The sequence below is a fragment of the Plectropomus leopardus genome, chromosome 24 (genome assembly GCF_026936395.1).
Source record: "Plectropomus leopardus strain MGB_pleo_1.0 chromosome 24, ASM2693639v1, whole genome shotgun sequence".
Classification (NCBI taxonomy): Eukaryota; Metazoa; Chordata; class Actinopteri; order Perciformes; family Serranidae; genus Plectropomus; species Plectropomus leopardus.
In genome coordinates, this window is record NC_142199.1 from 1,499,029 (window position 1) to 1,526,640 (window position 27,612).

At 38.1% G+C, this 27,612-nt stretch overlaps 2 protein-coding genes and 1 long non-coding RNA gene across 5 annotated transcripts; 2 read left to right on the forward strand and 1 right to left on the reverse strand.

The window, feature by feature from the left end:
• Positions 1 to 54: 54 nt before the first annotated feature.
• desmb (desmin b) lies at positions 55 to 13,882 on the reverse strand. The gene is made up of 9 exons (XM_088074327.1): positions 13,249 to 13,882; positions 9,103 to 9,163; positions 8,775 to 8,870; positions 6,897 to 7,058; positions 5,821 to 5,946; positions 5,476 to 5,696; positions 4,423 to 4,466; positions 3,965 to 4,053; positions 55 to 1,912 (listed from the first exon to the last, which is right to left on the reverse strand). Exons 1-9 carry the CDS (start codon positions 13,821 to 13,823, stop codon positions 1,871 to 1,873), a joined length of 1,416 nt encoding a protein of 471 aa, XP_087930453.1. The 5' UTR covers positions 13,824 to 13,882; the 3' UTR covers positions 55 to 1,870.
• On the forward strand, positions 1,867 to 3,192 carry LOC148185454 (uncharacterized). Its single transcript, XR_015775851.1, has 3 exons — positions 1,867 to 1,939; positions 2,064 to 2,199; positions 2,898 to 3,192. It is a non-coding gene; the product is annotated as an uncharacterized LOC148185454 (long non-coding RNA).
• Positions 13,883 to 16,442: 2,560 nt separating the features above from the next.
• On the forward strand, positions 16,443 to 26,960 carry dnpep (aspartyl aminopeptidase). Of its 3 annotated transcripts, none has more exons than XM_088074330.1 (15): positions 16,443 to 16,580; positions 18,127 to 18,217; positions 18,779 to 18,867; positions 19,046 to 19,159; positions 20,440 to 20,565; positions 21,097 to 21,218; positions 21,997 to 22,081; positions 22,503 to 22,610; positions 23,116 to 23,193; positions 23,410 to 23,490; positions 23,718 to 23,878; positions 24,228 to 24,267; positions 24,780 to 24,881; positions 25,414 to 25,581; positions 26,631 to 26,960. In XM_088074330.1, the coding sequence occupies exons 2-15, from the start codon at positions 18,136 to 18,138 to the stop codon at positions 26,679 to 26,681; spliced, it is 1,407 nt and encodes a 468-aa protein (XP_087930456.1). In that variant the 5' UTR covers positions 16,443 to 16,580; positions 18,127 to 18,135; the 3' UTR covers positions 26,682 to 26,960. The 3 variants fall into 3 exon arrangements, with proteins under 3 accessions (XP_087930456.1, XP_087930455.1, XP_087930454.1); XM_088074329.1 differs by lacking the exon at positions 16,443 to 16,580 and adding an exon at positions 17,395 to 17,517; XM_088074328.1 differs by lacking the exon at positions 16,443 to 16,580 and adding an exon at positions 17,481 to 17,636.
• The last annotated feature ends 652 nt before the right edge of the window (positions 26,961 to 27,612 follow it).

Consider the following 27,612-nt stretch of genomic DNA (forward strand, 5'->3'; position numbering starts at 1 on the left):
GTGTTTGAGTCGTCTTTTAGCTCAAGGACACGCAGAAATCAATCGGCTGAAACATGAAATCCACTTTACTTTTATTAGCAAATAATATTTGAAAGTCACACGGGATTATCTCTCGTGACAGCAGCCCCCTCCTGTCTCTGTCTCCTTTATTTTCTACCTCGCACAACCTCGTCCCTCTTATCTCTCGCTTCATCTCCAGACACCTTTTAATCTCCCGCTCCATCCTCTTCTTTTTATCTGTCCTCTCTGCGTCCCTTTATTGATAAGCACACGCACATACAGTTCATCCTCCATAACGCTCCTGATTGGGCAAAAAAGTAACTTTGACCTTGAGGAAGAAACCAGAAGAAGAATCATAATGCAAGAAAAAAAGTAAGCATTCTCTATGTAGGTTTGGATCCATTTGCACACTTTTTGTGGTAAAAAAATGAGATGCAAAAGCAGAGGATTGTCTGTGACATTTAACATTGCAGAGCAGGAAGTGTATGCAGCACCTGAATATTTTACTTAGTGGGCCGTCTGAAAGGCCCTTTTGCTAAAAAGGCTCTTTTCAGTGTTGTCATTTTAATAATTTGCCTTTACATTGCAAAAAACTCCCTCTTTCATCTTTTATCCAGACCTTTTCTTGGTTCTTCTGATACCGACCCTCCAGAAAATTCTTCAAAACAAATAAAGTGCTTAGGTCTCAGTTAAACATAGAAATGACTATCAGATGGAGTTTTTTTTTTTTGCAGGGTAGATTTTGCACGCAAAGTAAGCCTTACCCAGTCGCCAGGAAAAATGTTGGCATTGTACGTTTCTGTAAACCACGAACATGTTACATTTGCACATTACTATGCAGCGGATACGTTGAAACTTCAGGCTTCAACAACGCTGCGGTTAATGTGGTTACACTTAGGCAGAAAAAAAAGATCATGTTTTGGTTTAAAATAACCAGTCTTGGGGGCTCAAATCCCAGTGGAAATGCAACAACGTCACAGTGAAGAACAGCTTTTTTTAAAAGCACAAGCCTGGCAGAAGATTAAGCAATGTTTTAGTAAAAAAAATGCTTCTTGTGGCACAATCTCTGCTGGAAACGCGGTGATATCTTGGTAAAATTCAACTGCTGTCTGTGGCACTAACCCTGCCGAAATGTATCAATGTCTGATTAAAAACTCTTGGTGACACTATCCTGGCAGGAAATGCAGCGATGTTAGTGTGTAAAAGAAAGCCACTTTTTATGGCACTATCGACTTTAGAAATGCAGCCATGTCTTGGTAAAATACAAATGCTTTTCATGGCAATATCCCAGCTGGAAATGCAGCAATGTGTCAGTAAAAACAACAACTTTTTGTGACACTATCTCTGCTAGAAATGCAGCAGTTTCTCTGTAAAAGACTACTGCATTTCAGGCCACAATCCACGCTGGAAATGTAGCGATATCTCAGTCAAAAACCATTCCTTTTTATGGCACTATCCATGCTGAACATGCAGCAATATCTCTGTAAAAAAAAAAAAAAAAGCTCATAGAAAAAGAAAACATTGATAATACATGTGCGCAATGTGCACATGTAACATGTTTGTGGTTTGCAGAAATGAACTATGCCAACATGTTCCTCTGGCTGAATCAGCTACTCATGTATGTTGTATCCAGCGGAAAGCGGCGATAAATAAACGCAGGTAATGTTAATGAGAACACCACCCTCCTTTAAATTCACATATTGCAGTAAACTTTAAAACCAGAACAGCACAGGCCGTAATCAAAAGTCTGTGAAGTCTTTTTTAATTTTAGTTTTATTTGCGCGTCTTTTCTTGTTTTCTTCATCCGTCCGACTCAGAGAAGTACAGATGTGTTGCTGTTTTTTTGTTTCTTCTTCTCTTCTGCAGGTGGTTACATGATGTCTTTCTGGTGCTGCGTCGACTCGCTGACGACCTGGAGGGCAAAAACACAAACAAAGATGTAAAAGCACACTCAAAGAGAGATAAAGACACAGTGTGAGGGTCAGGACACGTGTTCTCGCTCTCAATAAATGCCTCTTTTCTCTAAAGATAAAGGAGCCTTGTGCTGTGCTTGATTTTCTTAGGAGATGCTCACAGCTGAAGGAAATGAAATGTGGGTGGCGGCAAAACGGCTCCAGGAACACGTCAGAACACCTGTGCGTCAGGTGCAGTTAGCAGGAGCATTTCAAAGTTGTAGTTTGACTTTCCTTGTCATTTCCTGTAAGTATAAATACATTTTTGGACACTAACATGGTCTTGTTCTGTCACAAAATAGTCCTAGCCATTCTTGAATTTATCCATTTCATCAGTCACTTTAAAAATCTTTATATCAAGTCCTTTTTGTCCTTAATTTAGGAGGAATTTAGGTGGAGGACAGGCTAGTAAAATATCATTTTAAACAAAACAATATAACATTAAAAACTAATCTAGACATTAATATATTGATTTAATATGACATAATGATATTTATGTTTTAATTACTTAATTATTTTGTTTTAATTCCCTTATTTACTAAACTAGCTGTTTAATTTTCCCATTTATTTATTTATTTATTTGTATCTTTTTTGTTTATTTAATCTTTAATTTATTTCTTGTTTGTTAAAAAAATCATTTAATATTTTTTAGTTTATTCATTAAGACACTAATTTCATATTATTTACATATCTCATATGACAAACTCCAAATATTAATATATTACCCAACACTTATTATTCATACTTTTTTTTTATTTTGGCAGCTTTTGTCCTTTGGAGATACCTCCTTTTTTTTTTACTTTTTAAAAAGGGTAGGAAAAAATCAGCAGCACGCCGTCAGTCAAGCACATGAAGATGCAGATATGAGACCAATTTTTTAAACAGAAAAAGAGCAACCATGACTTGTCTTAACATGTTTTACGATGTATGTTTTTGTTTTCTCAGGAGGCTGCGGGTGCAGCGTGTTTCCACTCGGGTGGGACAGGATGTTCGATGGCAGTCTGCGGCTGAACATGTTGCTACGTGTGTGTGTGTGTGTGTGTGTGTGTGTGTGTGTGTGTGTGTGTGTGTGTGTGTGTGTGTGTGTGTGTGTGTGTGTGTGTGTGTGTGTGTGTGTGTGTGTGTGCCTGGAAGCACCACGAGTGAGAGTCTGTCTGCATGAAGTTGTGACATTTTTTGACGTCATTCAGGAAGCACATTTCTGTTATTCACTTTCACTGGTAAAGAGCTGTTTGCTTTGTTCTCAGTGTCAGTGCAAAGAATTGACTATTTTCACTATTTAGAGCAGAATTAACTAAAAGTGAGCAGTGACCCGGTCTAACTATTGATCAGTATAAATTGAGACCCATTAGTTTAGACGAGAGGGAGATTAACCTGATCAATGTGGGAAAAATCAAGAGGTTAAAATGTCTCGCTCTAACCCACACTGAATACTAAATCCTTCTTATTTTTTGCTCTTGATTTTTGTTCTTACACATTTTTCTTCATAAGGTTATTTTGTGGGATTTTTTACCTCCATTTATTTGTCCATACTAGAATGGAAAAGAAAATACTCTGAATTAATCAAGATATTTATTTATATTTAAAGTATTTATTTTATGTACTTGTTTGTTTGATATTTATTTTAAAATGTTTTATTGTTTTATTTTTAATTTTGTTTGTAAATTTATTTTAAAAATGCATTTATTATTTATTCATTATGAAATTTTATAATATAATAATTTTTTTTATCTTAAAATGTTTTACTTTTTTCAAATTTATTTATTTTTTAATTTACTTTGTGTTTATTTTAGTTTATATTAAAATTAATTGTTTTCTGTTTTTTCAGTGTTCGTGCAAAGACTTGACTAGAATGAGCTAAAAGGGAACAGTAACCCAGTTCAAATACCATTGCATTTTGTTCTTTTTTACATTTTACACAGCATCCCATTTTTTGGGGGATTTTGATTTGACATTTTTGTGACAAAAGAAAAGAGTCTTTGTCCTGTCTTGTGCAGTATTCACTGTTTTACCTCTCCATCACGGGTTTCGATGGTTTTGATGAGGACAGTTTTCTTTGAATGCAGCTCAGAGGAGCGCTGCTGGTGTTCAGGGCTGGTCTCTGTTTAAACACAGCAAGACAATGTTATTAGCAATAAGACCAATCATGTTACAGTGCAAAAACACACATGCAAACATACACATTTTAGACTTAAAATTTGTAAATCTCCCTAAAATATAAGTGTGTAGTGAAGGATCCAAAATATTTGAAAACATTAAACTTATTTTGATGTATTAGAAGCAGAAAATTCAAGCATGTGTACAAAAATCTATTCTTTTCAGTGTTATTTTTGCTTTATTATATTATGTAGTTGGTATTTAAACTCTCATCTGCAGGTGAAGTGCATTGTGGGTCAGTACAGAGCCCTGCTGGTTACAGAGAGGCGTGCCCTCTGGTGGTGTGTTCAGGTAACAGCAGGTGTGTTCGTACCTCTGAAGCTCAGGGTGGAGTAGCTCTGCACAGGTAAGGCAATCCTGCAAACACAGATATTTGTTTTTATATTATCAGCATTGTTTTATGTGATGTGTTGTAACTCATAATTCTGCGATTAATATAATGTAATTTGGATGAAATATTGTTGCTAGTTTCTTTGAATTTTGACAAAAATAGGACCTTTTTTCTATCAACAAAAGGTGTTGTTGGGCCTGGGCGTCCGAGGCTTCCAGCCCTGAGTGTGTATGTTTAAAAATGAGAATACACTTAAGGGACTGCTCTGTATTTATCAGAGGAGGGGGGCTGGCTGTTTTTACCTTCTCCAAAGCTACAGGCAATTTTCTTTGAGCCTGTCTGAGTGACAACATGATGTGTTCATGGACTGCCGGAAATTTAATAAATCCTGTAATAATTTCTGTTTTTACAATTTCTGGCTATAATAAATGGTGTAAACTGTTTTTTATTTTTGGCAGGCCTGCGGCTTTGGAGGGTATATTTTCATTTCACAAGACAAAATAAATTGTACTGAAAAGAAAACGCGCCAAAAGGCACAAAAAAGAAAAAGGGAAAATCAAATTGCCAAAAAGTTTTAAAGAATTTTTTTTTTTTTAATTTGGCAAGAAAAAAGGCTGTTTTTTTAATTTCCCCAAAAATATTAAAAGTAATGACATTGCCAAAATTTTAAGAGGAAAAAAAGTCATTAAAAAATGTTAAAGAAAAAAAACACCAAAAAATTTAAAGGGAAAAAATTGCCCAAAGTTTTTTTTTTAATTTTCCTTAATAAAACAGGAAATAAAGGCAACATTTTGCAAGAAATAAAAATTGGCAATTTGGTAAAAAAAATCACAAAAAAAAAGTAAAGAAAAAAAAGCCAAAAAAGTTTTGAAGAAAAAATAAAGCCAAACATTTTAAAGTAAAAAACAGTGTCAAATTTCCTAGAAACACCCCTGGTACTGCGGGAACTGAGCATGAAAGCTATTTTTACAGAAAACAGAAACACAATAAGTCTTGACATCCTGTAGTTTCATAATTTTATCTCTCCAGCGTCACCTGCTCTCCTCTCCTTCCAGCAGTTTCCTGTAGGTGGCGATCTCCACGTCCAGCGCCATCTTGACGTTGAGCAGATCCTGGTACTCGCGGAGGTGGCGCGCCATCTCGTCCTTCAAGTTGGCGATCTCTGCCTCCAGCCGGGCGATGGTGTCCTGGAAGTTGCCGGTGTCACGTCCGTGGCGGTCCTCCATGTCCCTCATCTGCCTCATCAGGGACTCATTCTGGACTCGTCAGAGAGACAAATCTGAAGTGAGACAGAGCTGTGTGTGTGTGTGTGTGTGTGTGTGTGTGTGTGTGTGTGTGTGTGTGTGTGTGTGTGTGTGTGTGTGTGTGTGAGAGACGTACGGTGCCTTTGAGCGAGTCGATTTCGCAGGTGTAAGACTGGATCTGGTGTCTGAACTCCATGGTCTCCTGCCGGGCCTGCTTCAGCGCCTCGTTGTTTTTACTCACCGCCTGGTTCAGGTCGGACACCTGCAGAGACAAAGGTCAAAGGTCACACCGATGCTATTTGTGCTACCAAAACAGCCCCGTCACCAGAATAAAATTCCGGCATTGCACGTTTCTGCCCACCACAAATGTGTTAGATTTGTATGTTTCTCGTGACCTGCGGCTGTTTTTGTGGTGGATTTTTGGCCCTCAGTCATTGGTGTTTTTAAAGGCACACTGCTGTTTTTCAGCCTCCAAATATGTGTGATTTTTTTGGGACCCATGACTGTTTTTAAAATGCTTTAAGCCCTCAAATGTGTGTGTTTTTGAGGGAGCCGTCATGTTTAGTTCGACCTCTTACTCGCCAAATGTGGATGTTTTTTAGTGACATCACAGAATTTCCTCCTGCTTTTAACCCCCGAAACATGGGTGTTTTTTAGTGACCCTGGGATGTTTTTCCGGTGGCATTTTAGCCCAGAATTATGAATGTTTTTTAGGGGCCCATCACTGTATTTCCTGTGTCCCTTTAGCCCCAAAATGTGGGTGTTTGTAGTGAACCCGTCACTGTTTTTCAAACAGTGATTGTGCCTCCGGGACATTGTGTTTTAAGCAAAAACTGAATAGTTTCACAATCATAGCCAAGTGTTTTTTGTTCCTAAACCTAATCGCAAACACTTGTTCCACCGTCTGCCATTTCCACTACTGAGGAGAAATAACGTACCCTGGCACTCTTTGGAAACTGGGGATCACCATAGCTACAGAGGAAAACAAAAGCAATATCCTCTTCCTGTTTTGAGCCTTAATTTTTCCAGGAGATGGTACACACTGACATACAGAAGTGAAAGTGAGGCTTATAGGGAACCAGTCTAAACTGAGATAGTGTTATTATTCTGTAGTCAATCAACATTAAATCCTTATGATCAGTTAAAGCGAAAACCGTTTTCCCACTTTAAATCCCACCATGTTGTGCTGATATCCGTCTCCGTCTCTCTCACCTTTGACTTGTACCAGTCCTCGGCCTCTGCTATGTTCTTGGCAGCGATGCCCTCATACTGGGCTCTGATGTCTCGCAGGGCTGCCGTCAGGTCCGGCTTGGACATGTCCATCTGGATCTGCACCTGAGACTCCTGCATCTGCATCTGCAGCTCGCGGATCTCCTGCAGGAGGAGGAGGAGGAGGAGGAGGAGGAGGAGGAGGAGGAGGAGGTGGAGGAGAGGGATGTCAGGTCACAGAGCGGTGAGTTTTGCTATCTACTCTAAAGTTATGACAAGTTTGGTTTTTTCTTAAAGCCAAAAATTGTTTGCACAGTTTTGCTCCCTGATTTTAATTCAGGCTGACTTGTCACTTCAGACTGAAATGCAGTCGATGTATTCTTGGACCCAGCAGCCAGCAGCCATACGCATAGATAGATTACTGAATGAGTCTACAGGGTGCAGGCACCGGGGGCCCAAAGGGTCAGGGCCCCTGCTCTTCACTGTGAAGTGTCACACAAATACTGATCAACAAGTACTGATCAAAAGAGACTCAAAATGACCACAAAGAGATGCAAAGGAACTGCAAAGAGACCACAAAAATGAACAAAAAAAGATATGCCTTTAAGTAACACCCCCCAAAAACCCGACATAATTACTTCAAAGACACAGAATGAAATATGAAAGTCACATGTCCAAAAAAGACACAAAATAATCTAAGAGACTCAAAACAACCCCAGAGAGACACAAATTGACCAAACGGATGTAGAATTACTACAAAAAAGAAACGCACACAAAATGACTACTAACCAACAAAAAACTAACCAACCAAAAAGATGCAAAATCACCCAAAATACACAAAATTACCTCAAAAGGACACATAATTACCAAAAAACCTCAAAGAAACACAAAATAAATATTAAAAGTCACAAACTGACCAAAAAAGAGGCACAAAAACAACTACAAAGAGAGGTAAAATGATTTAGAGGGACACAGAATTTCCTCAAAGAAACACAGAATGACTACAGAGACACAAATTGACCAAAAAGATGCAAAATTACCTAAAAAACCCACAAAATGATCCCAGATACACAAAAACAACTACAAAGAGCCACAGACTTAATTAAAAAAAACGCCTTGCACTCAAATTGGCTACAAAGAGAAATGAACAACCGACCAAAAACAAAACGATCTCAGAGAGACATAAAACAACAAAAACGAAGAAGCATAATCACCACAAAGTCTGTTTTTCTAGTTACTATCTAGGAGAGGTGGGGGGGGGCTTTTGCATGTCTCTGCCCAGGAACACTTTGTCTGAATACCCGCCCATGACCAGCAGTGGTGGTTTCTGCTCTGTCATCATCCTCCGTCACCTGAAACCAATCCTGAAAAACACCAATAATCACACCGCTAAGCAACCACTTTGCTTTGGCATTATTTAGCAAGTCGTCAAGCACACACACACACACACACACACACACACACACACACACACACACACAGCGCTAAGCCTACAGAGACGTGGACGTCCACTGCTGCTACACAGAGTAATTTTAGTCGTACATCTGCTGTGGGAGATTTCAGTGCTTTGCTGCAGCGACGCTCAGGCCTGCTGCCAACATACAAGCTTTGTGTGTGAAACTGTATACTTCTACACAAACACACACACACACACACACACACACACACACACACGAACAAACAGACAGATTCAGCACAGTCATGAAAACTGTGATTTTTCATAATTTGTGGCACTTTTCCTTTAAATGTCCCACAACTTTGCAATTTTTACCCATAAATTTCTGAACAAATTGCCCCAAAAATGACTAAATAAACCCTAATATTTGCTGTTATTGCTCTCAAAAAGTAAAGACGGAAACAGAAGGAGGAGGGAGAAAGAACCTCTTCATGGATCTTCTTGAGGAAAGCGATCTCCTCCTGCAGCGTCTCGATGCGTCTCTCCAGGTCCAGGCGAGCCAGAGTGGCAGCGTCCACGTCCTGCGACAGTTCGGTAAGTCAGTTACGATTTTAAAAATTATTAAAAGTAAGTAGAGCCACTTACTGGTATTCAAGTTCAGCACTTTGAGTTTACTCAACAACTCTGAGGTCAAATAACTGACCTCATGTCAACTTTTTCTCTGAAGTTTGACATGTATAAAACAGAAAAACTACCATTTTCCTCCTGTGAATTATTACACAGTTCACACACAGTGACGCCTGAGGGACTCACCGCCCTGAAAGCAGCCAGGTTGTTTTCAGCTTCCTCTTTTTGGAGAATCTCCTCCTGGAGTCTGGAAGAGGTGATGAGAGACAAGATGGCAGCTGCTTAAATATATCTATATTCAGAAAAATTCCCTCACAGCATTCTTGGTTTTCCCTCCAGTTGCTACCATTTTTTCCCCTGAAAAAAAAAAGTTTGGAATTTTTTTACATCTGGTGTCCTGAAGTTGGTCAAAACTAAATAAAGTGAGTCTAAATAAAACTGGATATCCTAAAAAAATCCAAACAAACAAACAAACAAAAAAAAAAACCCACCCAAAACAGTGGCATTGCCCAATCTTGCTAAAGCACCCAAATTCACAGAAGAAATAAAAACTATTTGTAGGGCTTTTATTAACTCTGTCCTTGACAGGCCTCAACTATTACCGCCTTTTTAATATTTGTTTAAAAAATTGTCATTTTAAGGGGCTTTCATTGCCTTATCATAGACAGACACTTATTACTTATTTTATTAATAAAAATCTTTATTTGTAATGATCATTTTTGGTGTGCTTTTATTGCCTTTATTATAGACAGCCCCTAATTACTTAAAATAAAAATAAAAATAAAAATAAAAAACATACAAAAATATTTTTATGTATTCTTAAAGATAATTTGGAGGAGTTTTATTGCCTCTATTAAAGACAAGTCCCAGTTATCTAATATATATATATATACATATATATATATATATATGTATATATATATCTGTGTGTGTGTGTGTGTGTGTGTATAGACTGTTTTTGGGGGCTTCTTTGCCTTTATAATAACTCTAAACATGATTTTGGGGGCTTTTTTTGTTTTTTATTAAGGCCGGGTCCTAATTACCGTTTTAAAGAATGTCCAAAGATTATTTTATGTATTTTGAAAGTTTTGGAAAGAACATTTTGGGAAATTGTATAGCATCTCTCATAAACATGTCCTAAATACCATTTTAAGTTGATTTTAAATCTTTTAAAATAAATGTATGTCAAAAAAAAGATTCTGCTGGTCGAAAAACTGGCCTGAAATGTGAACGACAAAAGCCGAAAACAACTATTGTATGCTATTGCTGTAAGATCTATTGCTGTAAGAAGCTCTATAAGAAGCTCTTGAGCAATAACGGATGATATTGTCATCTTCTGAACAGATGCTGGTTGTATTTATCGAGACAGGAAATTCACAGTCTGTTGATGTTACACAACCTTTGGACAAAATCTGCAACATCAGCAAAAAAAACCAGATAAAATTATCGTTTTATTCTCGGTGAAAACTTTTTAAATCCCTTTCAAGGACCTTTAGTGGATATTTATTATTTAACACGGACTGCAGTAGCTCTTTATGAAACTGGCAGTTAAAATGTAAACCAGAGAGAGAGGAAGAGAAAGGGCAGATCATCAGAGGTCCGCAGATATGTGGGAGCTCTTTCCTCTCCTTTTATAGAAGACCACAGTGTAAACATGGTGTGTGTGAGAGAGTGTGTGTGTGTGATGAGCTCTAACTTTGGTCAGGCTTGGGCAGTAACACACACACACACACACACACACACGGTCATTCATCATTTTTATGGTGAAGCATCCCAGAGATTATTGCAGATTAGAAACAGACTCGGCAGCAGACGACTGTTTGGCTTTCGCTCGTCAACAGTTTGCGTTGTTTTCTGCGTGCCACATTTCTGTTTTTGGAGCTGGGCAGATTTTGGGGATTCATGGTCTTGCTCATAGGCAATTCAGCAAGACTGGCTAAAGGTCCAGTGTTTAAGATTTTGGGAGATATATTTGCAGAAGTGGAATATAATATAAGAATGCTTTATTTAATATAAAATAAAGTAAAGTAAGTGATGATTTTTACGTTATCTTAAAATAAGCTGTTTTCATCTACAGTATATAAGGAGCGGGTCTTCATCTACGGACATCGCCATGTTGCACCACCATGTTTCTATGGTAACCCAGAACAGATAAACTAAACACACATCAGCCCCCTTCACAGCTAGCAGGGAACGTTCCCACAACATTGGCTAATGTTGCAATAATGTTTTGAAGAAAACATTTTAATCTAATGTTCAAAAAACGTGTTAAGGATATTTATTACTTGAAATACTGACGAAGATGTGACATTTGATCTGCAACATTGTGAGGATGTTTTGGTGACGGTGAGAGGTGACAGATCATAAAATGCTCTTTTTTTATAAAACGTTCCCACAACGTTACATGAAAACAAAGGAAGAACGTTTTCAAAAATGGAGTAAAGGGGAATTACTTAAATTTAAAGGTATACAATAACAAGTTAAAGTCCTGCATCCAGTATTGTTGTCATCATGAGGTACTTAAATATCAAAAAGTACCCATTCTGCTGAACTCGGGATAATCGGTACTTTTTTGATGACATTAAATAATTCGAACTGTGTTTTTCTCCCGTCCTGATCTTATTTGTTCCAACTAAATCTGGACTCCCAGAGAAACTATTTTTAATGTTGATAATAGTGACCGTAGGTGTCTCCTCCATCGTTATGCAACAGTCCGACACCTCCGTGCTTCTGCTGTCATGGACTAAAAAGGGTTACTGTAATGTCAGATTCAATTTTTCTTTTCTCAGACTGACTCTTAGTGCTGAAATTTACATGTCAAGTCATTGTAATGATCCCTGATCCCTCTCAAACAGGCGTCCTAAAATACACTCGGCATGTCGTTCACTCTCTGAGTCAGCGAGTTCAACCTTTTGTTTTTGTCTCACCGCATCAACGATGAGTCATCCTCAATCTTCTGTCTATGATGGGGAAATTATTTTTATTTCTTTTTTCACAATGAACAGCAGCTTCATGACAACTGGATTCAAACTCAGTTTGATACAAAAAAAAACTTCTGAGATATTGTCTAAAGAACAGTTCAAAACTTTGACTTATAAGTCAAAAAAAAAAAAAAAAAATCACAAAAAGCAGAATTTCTAGAAACATTATTCTTCCGAAACATGGATGAATTACTGAACAGGCTTACTGGGCACCAGGGGCCCAAAGTGTCATCCCCACAAAACTACAAAGAGACACCAAACAACCAAAAAAGACACCTCAGAGACACATGACTACTTTAAAGACAAACAAAAACAACCAAAAAAAACGACACTCACCCCCTAACAACACAAAATGATGCCAAAAACACACAAAACGACCTTAAGAGACACAAAATGACCAAAAAATAACATTTTTGCATCTCTTTGTGGTCTTTTAATGTCTGTTTTTTTTTTCTTGAGGTGATTTTTGTCTGTTTTTGGTTCTTTTCAGTCTCATAGTGGTATTTTTGTGTGTGTGTTTTTGGGGTAATTTTGTGTCTTTGTGATGTCATCGTGTGCCTTTATTTTAGTTGTGTCTCTTTGCAGTCTTTTTGTGTCTCCTTCTGGTTGGTGTGTATTAATTTTTTTTTTTTTTAGCTTTTAGGTACTATTGTGTCTTTTTTTAGTGATATTGTATCTTTTTGTAGTAATTTTGTGGCTCTTTTAGGTCGTTTTGCACTTTTTTTGGTAATTTTGTGTGTCTTTATGGTTCTGTGTGTTTTTATTTTTATTTTTTATGTAATTTGTGTCTTTTTTGGTTATTTTGTGTCTTTTTGCAGTTCCATTTAATCTTTTTGTAATCATTTTGACGCTCTTTCTGAAAAGTAAGTGTTATATTGAGTGACATTTTGCAGGTGAAGGCCAGGGGGGCCCTGACACTTTTGGCCCCTGGGCCCCCTGGGCCCCCCTCGTCTGTTCATCCACCCCTTCATTCACCTTCAGGTGGTTCCTGTAAATCAGCAGATATTTCTTGCTTTGCTTGACTTATTCTTACCTTGTTTAGTGAACGTTCAATGTCAAACTGCCTCTTAAAGTCGACGTTTTGATTTTTTTATATTATCAGCATTTTTATTATTTTTTTCTCCGTCTGAGTTGCTGCAAAATCTTTTTTTCCACCTTTCTGTCATATTTGCACACACAGATTTTTCCTCTCTCTCCACACACACACACATACACACACACACACAAACACACACACACACCTTTGTTACCAGCTGACATTTGCATACACACTTAAAAAACTAAACACACACACACACACACACACACCTGTTCTTAAAGAGACACACACACGTCGTGTTGCCCCTCCCACCTGAGTTTGAGCTTGTCCAGGTCGTCAGCCAGGTTGTCCCTCTCCACTTCTATGCGTGACCTCTGATTGGTCAGGATCTCCACCTGCCTCCTCAGCTCGCTCATCTCCTCCTCGTACAGGTCGGCGATGCGCGTCGGCTCACGCCCTCGCAGCCGCTCCACCTCCACCGTCAGCGCCTGGTTCTGCTGCTCCAGGAAGCGCACCTTCTCGATGTAGCTGGCAAAGCGGTCGTTCAGGTGCTGCAGCTCAGCCTTCTCGTTGGTCCGCGTGGTCAGGAACTCCTGGTTCAGGGCGTCGGCCAGGCTGAAGTCCAGCGTCTCGCCCATCCCAGCGTAGGAGCGCCCGACAGAGGCGCGGGAGGTCATTAGGGGCTTCCCATAGTAGCTGGAGGAGACCCGGTATGCTGGTGTGGAGCTGGTCCGGGTCACCTCATAGACCCTGGAGGAGACGTGGCCCCCGCCGCCGGCGCTGTGGCCCAGCAGGGAGCGGTTGAGGGAAGGCGAGGCGTAGCCGCTGTGGCCGAAATGGCGGCGGTAGGAGGAGGCGGTTTGGGCGGAGGAGCTGTAGGAGGCCATGTTGGACGACACAGAGAGCCTGGTGAGGGCTGCAGCAGAGGGGAGCACTGAAGAAGAACGAACTGCCCCCGGCTATTTGTAGTTACCCCCTCCTCCCTGTGAACTGCCCTCCCCGATTCTCTCTCTTTCTGTCACCTTCCTTTCATTCCTTTCTACCATCTCCTCTTCATCTACTCTGTTATTTATCCTCTCTCCTCTTCCACGTATCCCTCTCAACAACCTCAAAGAGACACGAAACAAACTCATGGAGACAAAAAAATGACAACAAAGAGACAAAGAAGGACCAAAAAAGACACAAAATTGCCTAAAGAAACCAAACCCACAATGACCCCAAAGAGACACAAAATAACCTCACATAGACACAAAACAACCACATGGAGATAAAAAATGACAACAAAGAGACAAAAAGGGACCGAAAAAGACACAAAATGATCTAAAAAACCCCGTAATAACCCCAAAGAGACACTAAACAGCCTCAAAGAGACACAAAATAACCTCAAAGAGACACAAAATAACCCCAAAGAGACACGAAACAACCTCAAGGAGACAAAAGATGACAACAAAGAGACAAAAAAGGACCAAAAAGTCTCAAAATTACCTATTACCTTTTGTACTGTTCACTTCTACATTTACTTCTGTATTTATCGCAGCATGTATTTATTCTTCTATCTATTTATATTTTTATTTATTTAGTTAATTAAACATTTAATACTTTCTGTATTTATCCATTTTTTTGATAGAAAAACCGCAAAATGAAAAGGTTTACTTGAATGATAACATTATTGCTAATATTATTTTAAAATTTAATTGATTATTTTAATGAATAAATTATGATTAATTATAATTTTGAGATTATGATTTCTTTGAGCCATGAATTTAAAATCTAAAATTTTGCCAGCCTTATCCCTGTATGTGTTAATACATTTATTTATTTGTTGTTGCTTATGTCATTTTTTTAAATCCTTCTTAATGTGGCCCCTTGCTTGCATTGCATCGCAGCAGAAATGAAGCCAGGTTTGACTTTTTTGTAATGATAATCAGGATGGTTTTGGAAAGTGATGACAAGCAAACTATTTAGTCATGTAGTTTTGGGACTTGTTGAATCATGCGCCTGAGAAATCTTCTCCTGCCTCTGTGATCTCACGACATAACGATGTGAGGATGTGAGGACGGATGGTGACTTTGAGACATCGTCCTCACATGGCGAGACAGTGCAAGTTGTTAATGACGGTGCCTGTTGGGTGGAGGAGCTCTGACTAACCTGCCTTAAAAAGGAAAACTATCCCGTCCTGGGAGACGCACACAGTGTCCCTGCAGGCGTTCCCAGAGCCGGAGAAAGCCCACATACCCAAACAATCTGTGCCATTAATGATGAGATCATTAGAGGTGTGTGTGACAGTGAGGTGGATTTAAAGGGAGGCGTCCCTCCGCCAGCTCACCCAAATGTGCTCTAAGTCACATCGGGTTGAGAATGTGTGTTAGAGGCAAAAACATTTTAACAACTGAATTGCATTTTCAGGAATCACTTGAAAACACATTTTATTTATTAACAACAGGAGAAAGAGGACACCCACACTCCAGTCAGTGCAGTATTCATCTGCTGGATATTTACTCAGATATGTAACAGTGTGCACATTGAATTTCAGCTGCAGCACCTCCAACAACTCTTTATTCGCATGAGCAGATTATGGAACAATAGACTCTGGGAACAGACATGAGATTGTTGTATTTTTATGTTTCTTTTTGTCATTTTGTGTCCTTTTTGTAGTTGCTTTGTGTCTTTTGAAGTCATTTTGTGCCTTTTTTTGGGTCATTTTGGGTCATTTTGGGTCTCTGTGCAGTCGTCTTGTGTCTCTTTGAGGTCTTTTGGGGGGGTATTATGTCTTTTTGAGATAATTCTGTGTTTTTTTATATTGTTTTCTGTCTCTTGGCAGTCATTTTGTGTCTCTTCGTGGTCTTTTAGTGCCTCTTTGCAGTTATTTTGTGTTTCTTTGAGGGAAGTTTGTGTCTCTTTTAGTTGTTTTATATTTATTTGTAGTCGATTTGGGTGTCTCTGTAGTTGTCCAATGTCTCTCAGAGGTGGTTTGGGGTTTTTTCTTTGCAATTGTGTGCCATTGTTTTTGTTCTGTGTCTTTGTGAAGTAATTTTGTGTCTTTTTGTTGGTGTTGTGGTTTTCGTAGTCACTTGGTTCCTCTTTGTGGTAATTTTGTGGTTCTCTGATGTCATTTTGATCCCGTTTTTTTATCTTTGTATTTATTTCATTTTATATGCTCTTGAACGTGAGAGCGATGATCCCCTTAAATTAGATCAACGTCAGAGGAACTTTAACCCAACTCTGACGTGCGTTTTGGAGCTCCGTGTAGCCCAATCACTGCAGAACTTTGCAGCTTTCACCAGCTCTGATGTGTGTGCACATTTTTATGACATTTCAAACACCGTCAAACCCCTGTGATGACGGAGCAGTACTGGTGTATTCAGACAGACTCCCATGTAGTAAGATCCCAGTATGTTCACCATTCTCTACTGCAGACTGTTGTTCTCACATCTATTAATAGAGGCTGAATGCTTGTGTGTGTGTGTGTGTGTGTGTGTGTGTGTGTGTGTGTGTGTGTGTGTGTGTGTGTGTGTGTTTTCATCCCTCTGGGCTTCCTCAGGAGCAGAAGAGACACTGTGAGCTGACAGCTGATATAAACAGATCTTTATCGTTTTCAGACTCTCCTCCTCTTCCTCCTCCCCTGTCGTTCAGCTCAATATAAGGTCAGTTCCTGTGGTGAGACATTACATCAACATTTACATTTATATTAGCATTATACTCTCAAGCTATGATATTTTTATGTACTTAACTTAAGCTAAATAGAGTTCTAATTTGTTTCTTTAACTTTTTTTTTTAACTCGCACTTAAGGTACTTAGCATACTTATTTGCCTTATCCTGTTTATTAAAAAAAATGAGAGAAAAAAAAAGCCAAAACATTTTAAAGAAAATGAAAATTGCAATTTAAAAAAAATCACCAAAAATTCCTAAAGAAAAAAAAATGCCAAAAGTTCTAAAGAGCAAAAAATGCCAAAAGTATTAAAAATCACCCAGAATTTTAAAGGAAAAAAAATGCCAAAAGTTTTTAAGGAAAAAGAAAAAAAAAGGAAATTCAAAGAAAACAGATCACCTTTAAAAAAACATTTAAAGTAATAAATCAGCCAGAAAAACAAAAAGAAAACTCAACTCAAAAGCATGCCTTGCAACCCCAAAAAAAGCCTTTTTCTCCTGCAGAGCTCCAGACTAAGCCCTTAATGTCTCCAAATCCTGAAAACGCCCCTGGTACTTTTACCTGTATATAATCATCAATCAGCAATCATCGTCAAGAATTGAATTTACAGTGAATTTACTTTTTCATATTGTGCACAAAGTGAATCGTTTTGCGCCTTATCATCATGTTTGTGTTGGAAAGTTTATAAAAAGTGAGAGGAAGCAGAGGGGAATCAGGACAGCACAGGAAATGTGAAGGAAAGCTGTTTAAAGAGGAACTGTGCTATACAGGAAAGATGGGACGGTTTTGCAACATTTCTGCTAGAATCTATTTTTTTCACCAAGTAGAAATGAAAGCACACACTCATCAAACGGTCCCGTCACAGAGCGTTTAAAAGGCCGCACAGACTCGGAGCTCAGCTTTGTTCTTCATCCTGGTAGCCACCCACCAGGTTGTTCTTTTTTTTGGCTGTGCAAACCTTTTAAATTTTTTACCAACTTTTAAAACCTGTTAAAAAAGAAGATTAATTTTGGCTCATTTTCCAATTTCTTTTTCTTAAAAAAAATTAAGGTTTGGAAAGGATATTTTTAATATTTTTTTTTTTTGCAATTCTTAAAAAAAAAATTGGCAGTTTTCTTCTTTAAAAGATTTTAGTTTGAAAGGCATGTTTTCTTTAAAATTACAGTATTTTTTCCTTTAAAAAATGTGTTGATGTTTTAAAAAAGGGCGTTTTTTTCTTTGACTCTATAACGACTTTTTTTTGTGTTTGTTTATCATTATATACAGTCTGTGGGTTAGCCAAGTACTGATGCATCTTTTATCAGACAGACTTTAGCTTTTGCACTATAATATCAATGTAATTATAAAGTTAAGGAGCTAACTGTGTGCTGTTTTACTACACTGATATTAATCGTCATTGTCTTGTTGTATAGATGTCACTAAATATCGAAAAGCAAAGAAAGACAGGCTGAAATCTCGATGCCTGATGTTGGAGCTAGCAGTCAGTAGCTTCTAGCTTTGTTGTCTCATTTTTTGTCAATTTGTGCACTTTTTTCTTCAGTCTTGGATCATGACGAGCTCCAAAGAGGCCGTGCAGTCAGCAGCCAAAGAGTTTCTGCAGTTTATGGACAAAGGAGTGTCTCCATATCACGGTAAAGTCAAAAAAAAAAAAAAAGAAAAAAAAAAGGGAATTATCCTTTAATATTCCAGATTTTATTACATTAATATTTGATGTCATTTTAGTTGATTTTTAAAGAAACCATATCTTCCAAACAATGGGACAGTTTTGGAAGGCATGTTCTATTTAAAATCACCATATTTTGAAAAAAAAAAATAAACAAACAGTCCCTAAGTTATATTTAAGATATTTAGTTGTTATTATGTTCTGAATTCATAACTTAAAATAATATTAAATGCCATTATATAATAGAGAATATGAAGCAATAAGGGATATTGATGGTCATTTCAGAGAATGTATAGTCTTCATAAATTTGCCTCAAAGTCATGGAAAAGTCCTGGAAATTTATAAGTAAAAATGTGAATAAATCCTGATAAGTTTGAAAAGGACCCTAAGTCCCTCGGCCTCTGCTGAAAAGAAGAAAGTCATGATAAATGGTTACAAGATTAAATTAACCTTATTGTTATATACCCAGCCTTAATGTCAGAGAAGCGTTGGTCAAAAACATTGTTTCTTCTTCTTTAAATCCCTGCAGTGATTGAAGAATGTAAGCAGCGTCTGCTGCAGGCCGGCTTCATCGAGCTGAAGGAGACGGAGCAGTGGGACATCAAGCCGTCCAACAAGGTCGGTCGGGGTTAATGGTCTTCTGTGTCACTTGATTTTTTGAGTCATTTTGAATATTTTTTCTCTTTCCAGCTGCCAGTGTAATCATTGTAAGCAGTTTTAGGTGTTTACGGGAATATTTGCACATAGTTTGTTGAATAATTGGTGATTTTTAACTCTCATCCTCGGCTCTCTTCAGTACTTTGTGACCAGGAACTTCTCCAGCCTCATCGCCTTCGCTGTGGGCGGACTCTACCTGCCAGGAAACGGCTTCTCCATGATCGGCGCCCACACAGACAACCCCTGCCTCCGGGTGAGAGCCCGCCCACTCCCACCTGTCAATCACAGTCTTTACCTCTTTCAGAGAGCAGTCAGAAAAATTTACTACCGGTTTGTAAAATCTCTTTTGCAGCCAAAGCTCAACAGACATGAAAGAGAGGAGTTTTCAGAGAGAGAGTTTTTATTGTTGATGTTTCAGTTGTGTTTGGCCTCCTGTCACAGCACATAGTGTCCTGTTTTTGACCTGACATGCTGAAGACCGGTATGACATAACTGCATTGGCGGAGGAAGTATGCGCATCCTTTACTTAAGTAAAAGTACTAATACCAGTCTGTGAAAATACTCTGTTACAAGTAAACGTCCTGCACAAAAAGGTTACTTAAGTGAAAGTAAGCAAGTATAATCATGAAAATATACTTTAAGTATTAAAAGTAGACGTACCCAATGCAGAAAAAAACTTGAAAAACAAACAAAACATGCCACCAACTTAAAATTTTACAGAGAAAAAAAGAAAGAAAAAAGACATTCAAACCCTCAGAGTTATATTAACAAAAATCAAAATCATTGAAAAACATAGACAGAAATACTTAATCTCAAATAATTAAAAAATATAGAAAAAGAAACCCCAAAAAACACACAACAGAAATTTTAAAATAATTAGATAGAAAATACGAGGAAAGACACCCAAAAAACTGAAAGTAACTCTCTAAATTATTTTTAAAAAGTTAAAAGAAAAAAAAAACTCTTATATACCTAAAAATTATTTTTAAAAGTTGAATTTTTAAGAAATATTCATCAAAACCGTTGGCTAATAATTTGCTGTCTATCACCTTCTTTTTAATCAAATAGTTGTTATAGCTGCTAATCTAATTTATTACACAACATCATATTTTATAAACGTTTGTTCTGTTTTTATTCAAAAAGTGTATTTGTAAAGTGTTCAGACAAATGTAGTGAATTAAAAGTACAGTATCGCTCTCTGAAATCTAGTGGGGCAAAAGTTTAAAGTGGCATGTGTAGAAAATATTCAAGGAAAGTACCTCAAATTGGAACTAACATGCTGTACTTGAGTAAATGTACTTAGTTACATTCCTCCACTGGATTATTGTGCTTTGATACGACAAAGCAAAATTAAAAGTTGTCCTGAAATTCAACCTGAAACACGACCTTCACTGAATGTTTGATATTAATTTACCTGCACTCAGGAGCTCCGTTTAGGATTGGAGGCCTTCAGTGAATCAGCTGTGATTTTATTAGATTATCAGATGAGATTATCTGTTTGTTTCTTTGTTTGTTTGTGTGTTCGTGTTTCAGGTGAAGACGAGGTCCAAGAGGACGAAGCAGGGCTGTCTGCAGGTCGGGGTGGAGTGCTACGGCGGTGGCATCTGGAACACCTGGTTCGACCGTGACCTGACCCTCGCTGGCCGCGTCATGGTCAAGGTACCTGGATGATTTTTATTCGAATAATTACAGTCAGGACTGATTCTGTAGTTTTACTACAATTAAACCGCTCTCACTTGAGGCGTGGCGGGGGAATATTTGATCATTAGATGCAGTGGTGCGGGCGATTCGGCATCGATTCACAAAGTAATCGATTATCCAGAACAAAAGGGGCGGGACTCAATCACAAGAGCAGTGAAGCACCTGGAAGGTTTTCAGCGCCAACATGCTGGAGTTAACTCTTGATTCAACTGCAAGCATTTTTATTTTAATGTCCAAAGCCAGTCATTGAATTTAGGAGAGAAGTTACTGCTGACAGTTTGAAAGCTCCTTTACTGTAAAATCTTTATTTCAAGTTTTTTGTGACAGTTTTAGTTTTCTCTTGAGTAGAAACCCAGGTAAAAATGAGATTAAAATATTATGTAGACATACCTCTTTCAGTTTAAACATCTTGTGGTTTTACCGGTTGTTTCTTTCTTCTCTGGCAGCATGAAATTATTTTTTGTAAAACTTGTCCATCTTGTGTTGCAGAGTGACGGCCGGCTGGTTCACCGGCTGTTTCACATGTCCAGGCCTCTGCTCAGGATCCCTAACCTGGCCATCCACCTGCAGAGCAACACTGACAGCTTGGGCCCCAACAAGGAGAACCACCTGTAAGTATCAAAACACAGCAGTTAACCCACAGAAGATTACACACAGGGTCCATACAATCATGAAAAACCTGTAAAAGTCATGGAATTTGCAAACAGCAATTTCCAGGCCTAGAAAAGTTTTGGAAAACTAAATATACCCTGAAAGTTTAGAAAAAGTCATAGAATTTTGTTTCACAAACCTGTGTAACAGCGAATGATGTCTTCAAGGACTTTTGTAAATATCAAATTCCAACGATAATGTCTGTTTTTACAGTTTCGACAGTTTCACAGTCGAAAGTATCAACTGTGAAATAAATACAAAATACAGCCATTTAAAGTAGTATGCCATTCCCCAAAAGCCCCCCAGAGTGCTTAAAAAAATATTTGACATGTCTCCCCCTTTTTACACTACCCTCTCCCCTCATAAATAGTGAACAGTCCCCAAGTTATATTTAAATATTTAGTTTAAAATGTGTATGAACTCTGTATACATGAGGAGTGCACATACATGCACAGGGATGAAAAGAATGAAAACGTTCAAAATCATTAAAACATTTGGCTACTTTTTTCCAGATATAAACTGAATAAAAAGTGTGGAAACAAACAGGAAAAACAACAGGAAAACATCACAGAATTGGACCATTTTGTTATCTGATTGATAGTGGAAGTGTAATGGAAATTAAGACACAACATGTGTTTATGTTACACACTTTGATTATAGTGTATTTCTCAACGTGTATGTGTGTGTGTGTGTGTGTGTGTGTGTGTGTGTGTGTGTGTGTGTGTGTGTGTGTGTTAGTGTGCCCATCATTGCCACTGCTGTCCAGGAGGAGCTGGAGACGGGCAGCACATCCAGCGGAGATGCTGCTGATGCTGCCAACATGGTAAAACACAGCGTTACCTCAGGGTACAAATTAAACGAGTATACCTTTATCTATAGAAAAAAAACACGTGGCATTATTAATTTTTTGCAGTAAATTATATTTTTATTTTGTTGTTTCTTTATTTACTTTAAATGAATGTTTACATGCATTATACTGTTTCATTGGCACGGCTTCCTCTTTTATTTTTATCTTTTTTTCTTTATTATGCATGTAGTTGCAAGACCAAAGTTGCACCAAAAAGTGTTTGTAACTTCAAAGCTGTGTTTGTAAAAGCAAAAAAAAGTTTTTGGAACATGCACAAATGATCAAATAACCAAATGCATGAAAAAGCTGACTAGTTTTCTCAGACGATAAAACTGGGAGGAAAACAAAGTGCTTGATTTCTGAATGAAGGATGAAGTGTTGTGTGTTCCCTCCTCAGGCGGAGAAGCACCACCCGGCGCTGGTGAAGGTGCTGTGTTCAGAGCTGGGCGTCGAGCCTGAAGCCCTGCTGGACTTTGACCTCTGTCTGGCCGACACTCAGCCTGCGGTGAGTCCGCAAGTCAACCGTTGACTTCCTGTGGCCTGTAATAACCAGATAACCCCCCCCGGGGCAGCAGTGATCTCAGACACCCAGCAGAGCGTCAGATATTTATGATTAAAGCAACAAGGCTGATTTTTTAATCTTTTATTGAATGGATGATTGTGGAGGACAAATGAACGTGATCATATTCCAAATGTGAAGTTTAGGAGGATGTGAATTTGAAAATGTGAATTTTAAGGAGCATTATTAACATCTAAAATGTGACATTTTAAGGCAAAATATTTCCTCTAACATTTAAAGTTAAAAGCATGTGTCCCTCTAAATGTGACATTTTGAGGAACATCTTCCTCTAAATTTTGAATTTTTAAACAAAACAATTTCCCTCCGAAATATAAAGATGGAATTTAGAGCACATTATTTCCCCTCAAGCCTAAAATTCAAAGCACAATGTTTTCCTCTAAAATGTGAAATTTAAAGCACACTATTTTGCTCATATCTCTTCTCTCTGCAGGCGCTGGGAGGCGTGTACGAGGAGTTCATTTACTCTCCTCGTCTGGACAACCTCCACAGCAGCTACTGCGCCCTGCAGGTCAGACCCCAAATGCTGCATGCTGCTTTACTTTTAGGTTCTCTGGATCGACACCTGCTAAAGTGCTGAAAGTAAAAATATTTGGCAGATAGCTGAAAGTATTCTCAGTGTCATTGCTCAAACACAAAAGTACTAAAAAAGTCTGTTAGATGATCTCAGCAGACGTTTTTGTAGCTTTTAGGAGCTCTTGTTGACCAAATCTTTGTTGTCTCTCAGGGGCTGATGGAGTCCTGCTCTGGAGACTCTCTGGCCACAGATCCCAACATCCGCATGATCACCCTGTACGACAACGAAGAGGTGAGTGTGACGGAAAGTGAACCTGTTTGGGAAATCTCCTCAGGCTGATTGTAAACTGGATATCTTTTAGGTTTTGGACTCTTTGAAGAAACAAAAAACAAGACATTTAATAATGTTGCCTTTTGTTCTGAGAAATGATGATCATTTTCCAACATTTTAGGACTTAATCTCAATAAAAACTTTTTTTTTTTTTGAGTTTCAATGACAGCGTGTTGTTTCTCCTGCAGGTGGGATCACAGAGCGCTCAGGGTGCTAAGTCCAACCTGACGGAGCTCATCCTCAGCCGCCTCTCCGCCTCCGCCTCCAACCTCACCGCCTTCCAGCAGGCTGTGCCGCTCTCCTTCATGATCAGCGCCGACATGGCGCACGCCGTGCACCCCAACTACCCGTCAGTGTCACACACAATTTCTGCTATTAACACACAGAAGATGCTCGGTTATTTTAGCATTAAGTGTAGAAAGATTGCATTTAATTTTAGTTTTACTGGACATGAATGTAGTTTTACTGCTGAATCGTTTCAGTCAAAATCCAGTCAAATGAAAGTTTGGAATGTGCATTAAAATAAAAATAAATTAGAGAAAAAGATCAGCCAACTAAAATCATGACAAATTAGGAATGAGAAGTTACATTTAATCATTGTATCCGATATAAGGAGGGTGCAGCCACTCTCACTTTATCTCAGACTGTAAAAGCTGACTTTTAATTTTTTTTATCAAACCTTTTGTTTTTATTCTCAGGGAGAAGCATGAGGAGAACCATCGTCCTACTTTCCACAAGGTGAAGACACCTGCTCATTTATTTATGTAAAAAAAAAGACAATATATATATATATTTTTTAATATATTTTATTTTTTATTTTTTGTAATTTATATTTAGGGCCGTAACTTTAAAGACATTTATTAGACTGAACTCTGCCAAATGCTTTCACTTTGCAGTTTTACGACTTCTCATTTTATATATTAAGTAAAAGTACACAATGCAAAGCAAGAAGACGCACTAATCAGTATTTTTCGACTGTTTTGTAAACAAAGAGCCAAAATCAATGCATGAAAAAATCTGTTGCAGTCATACTGTATTTTTTGTTTACCTCATTTTCTAATTAATGATAATGCTAATCATACTACTACTGCTACAAATAGTAATAAAACATGTTATTCTACGCCATTTTTATTGTTATTGCATCACTATTTTTGTGACTAAGTTATCACCAATAACAATAATAATAATCATAGTAATAATAATAATAACAACTAACATTAATATATGAATTTGTGTGATTTGTCTTTTAGGGCCCAGTGATCAAGATCAACAATAACCAGCGTTATGCCACGACAGCCGTCACTGTCTCTGTGGTCAGAGAGATCGCCAGCCGGGTCGGCGTGCCTCTGCAGGTGCTCTGTGTGTGTGTGTGTGTGTGTGTGTGTGTGTGTGTGTGTGTGTGTGTGTGTGTGTGTGTGTGAGAGAGATTATAAGTTAATTGTTTGCAGACAGAGGCTCAGCAGTGCTTCATTTCTTTTCTTGTGTGTCTTGAGTCACTCGGCAGCAAACTCAGATCTCCTAGCAACACGGCCGGCTGCTCCAGGACGACACAGAGAGGATTGTCTTAAGGACTTTTTGCTTTTGTTTTTTTGCTTTTTTTTCAGGACCTGATGCTGTTTTTCCAGCAGTTGACAAGGCACCAAATATTTTCACTGTGTTTTTTTGTGGCCTCAAACCTGTTGTTTTATTATTTTAGGGACTTTTTTGTGTTTTTCTGATTTCTTTTTTGGAAGGATAAGTTGATTTTTTTTTTTGCTGTTTTCCTGAGATTTCTTTTGGCACCAAACCTTTGAGTTTTTTAGAACCTGTCAGTTTTTCCAGCACCTTACCAAACATGGGTAGATAGCCCCTTTTTCCTCGCGACTGACCTGTGATCTCCTGCAGGACGTGATGGTCCGTAACGACAGCCCCTGTGGAACCACCATCGGACCCATCCTGGCCTCCCGCCTCGGCATCCCTGTGTTGGACATCGGAGGGCCGACGCTCTCCATGCACTCCATCAGAGAGATGTGCTGCACCTCCAGCGTCCTGCAGAGCATCACCCTCTTTAAGGTATCAAACATGTCATCATAAAGCTGTTGTTTGAGACCACAGATTTTTTGTTATAACTCCATAAAATGACCAGAGTTAAATCAACAACTCTGACATAAACACCATAAAGTTAAGATTTACTGCAGAACTGTTGGAGCACAAATGATTGGTCAATAATTGACACAGTAACGTTTTTGACTGAAAAAAAATTCTGGTACCAGCTTTTTAAATGTGAATTTTTTCTCTTTGTGACATGGTAAACTGAACATTTTTGGTTTTTTGTTGTTGTCTGCACAAAACAAGACGTAAAACTTCAACTGTTGGTGCTTCTGATGGCTGTCTTTTTTCGTTTTTAATTTGTTGATATTTTAAAAGTCTTCAGGTACACTATTGTGTTATATTTTACAGAGTCATCATGACTGTTTTTCCTGCTGCTCTTAAGGCACCAAATGTGGGTGTTTTTAGGGACCTGCTGCCAGTTTTTCTTTTGCTTTTTAGGAACAAACATATTTTAAGGATCTGTGGCTCTTTGTTCAGTGACTTATTTAGACACCGAACATGTTTTTTTTTTTTTTTTTTTAATGGACATGTTGCTGTTTTCTCTGCAGCTATTTTTGTCATTTAAGTGGGGTTTTTTAGTTATTTTTTTTAGCTATTTTCCAGTAGCTTTTCAGCATCCAGTGTGGGTGTTTTTAAGGGACCTGTCACTTTTTCTTTCATGGCTTGTTATCTCTACAATGTGGGTGTTTTCAGGGACCCTTTGCTGTTTTTCCAGTAGATTTTAGGCTTTTCAGGTTTGCAGAAATAAACAATGCCAACATTTTTTTGGCAGTTGGGTCGCTGACCAACGGCAGAGTAGACTCCGAGCAAGTAAATAGACGTAAATAATGAATTATTTTTTTCCGGTTCTGCTTTAGGAAATATTTAGTGAATTAGAAAGTTATTTGTTTTCATGCTTTGATTTTATATTTGTGTTTTTTTCAGTTTCTGCTGATATTTTCCATTTCCTTTTTATTTGACTGTAGTGTTTTTAAGCTGGGCTCCCTCTTCCTGTCTGCTTGCTTCTGCAGGGTTTCTTCGAGTTGTTCCCCGCAGTGAGGAGCACGCTGGCTGTCGACTAGAGCCGACGAGACCGTAACTGGTGGTGACAGAGGATGTCAGCTTCAACACATGATAATCTCATTTTTGCAAACACTTGTTCTTCTTGAAAATCACAAATCCTTTCTTGAAAAATGATTTCTCAGCTGCAGACAATGTTTCATTGATCATCCATTGGATGCTGTTATTAACTTCCAATTAAAAAAAGAAATCACACATACACATCGCCGTACACAAGCGCTTCTTGATCTTTCTTATGAAATTGTTTGAAAAAAAATAAAACATTGAAAGCTTATCCTAAATATGTGTTCACTCCTGTTTCTTCACTGTGTGACGGAGAATATTGAAACTTTTATCCTGCAGGAGAAGCAGCTGTAATTTGGGCTCCTAAATTTTTTTGCTGACTTTGTTTTCCTAAAAAAGATTAAAAATAAAATAAAGTGAGAAGATTTGTTTTTCTTTTGACAATTGACACTCCTTATTGGCTGTTTTTCTAAATTTCTGGCCATTTCTTTTTTCTCTTCCTGTTTTTGTTGATTTTCAGAGAAAAACATTTGGTTTTGCTTTAAGAGTTTAATTTTTTTAAAAGGCATGATTAAAAAAATCAAGGTGACTCCTTCCTCACCTGCAGACCCACCAAAAAAAAAAGCTAGAAAAAAAAACCTAATGGATTTTACAAAGTCACTCAGGGAGGCTTGAGGAAAAATATTTGTGGCTTGTAGTCAAAAAAAAAGGCCACCCCCTCCTCTAATAGATAAAGAACAAGCTTTTGGGCCCTTCTGCCCCCTGAGTTTTGTTTTGCTATACATAAAAATATAGCAAATAAAGTTCAGAAATAATAAAGACATAAATACACATAATCTAGACACCAATCAAGACAAAATAATTATGTAAAATTAATAATTTTCCGTAAAATGTGGAAAAGCATAAATGTTGTAGTTATGCCGCCTGGCC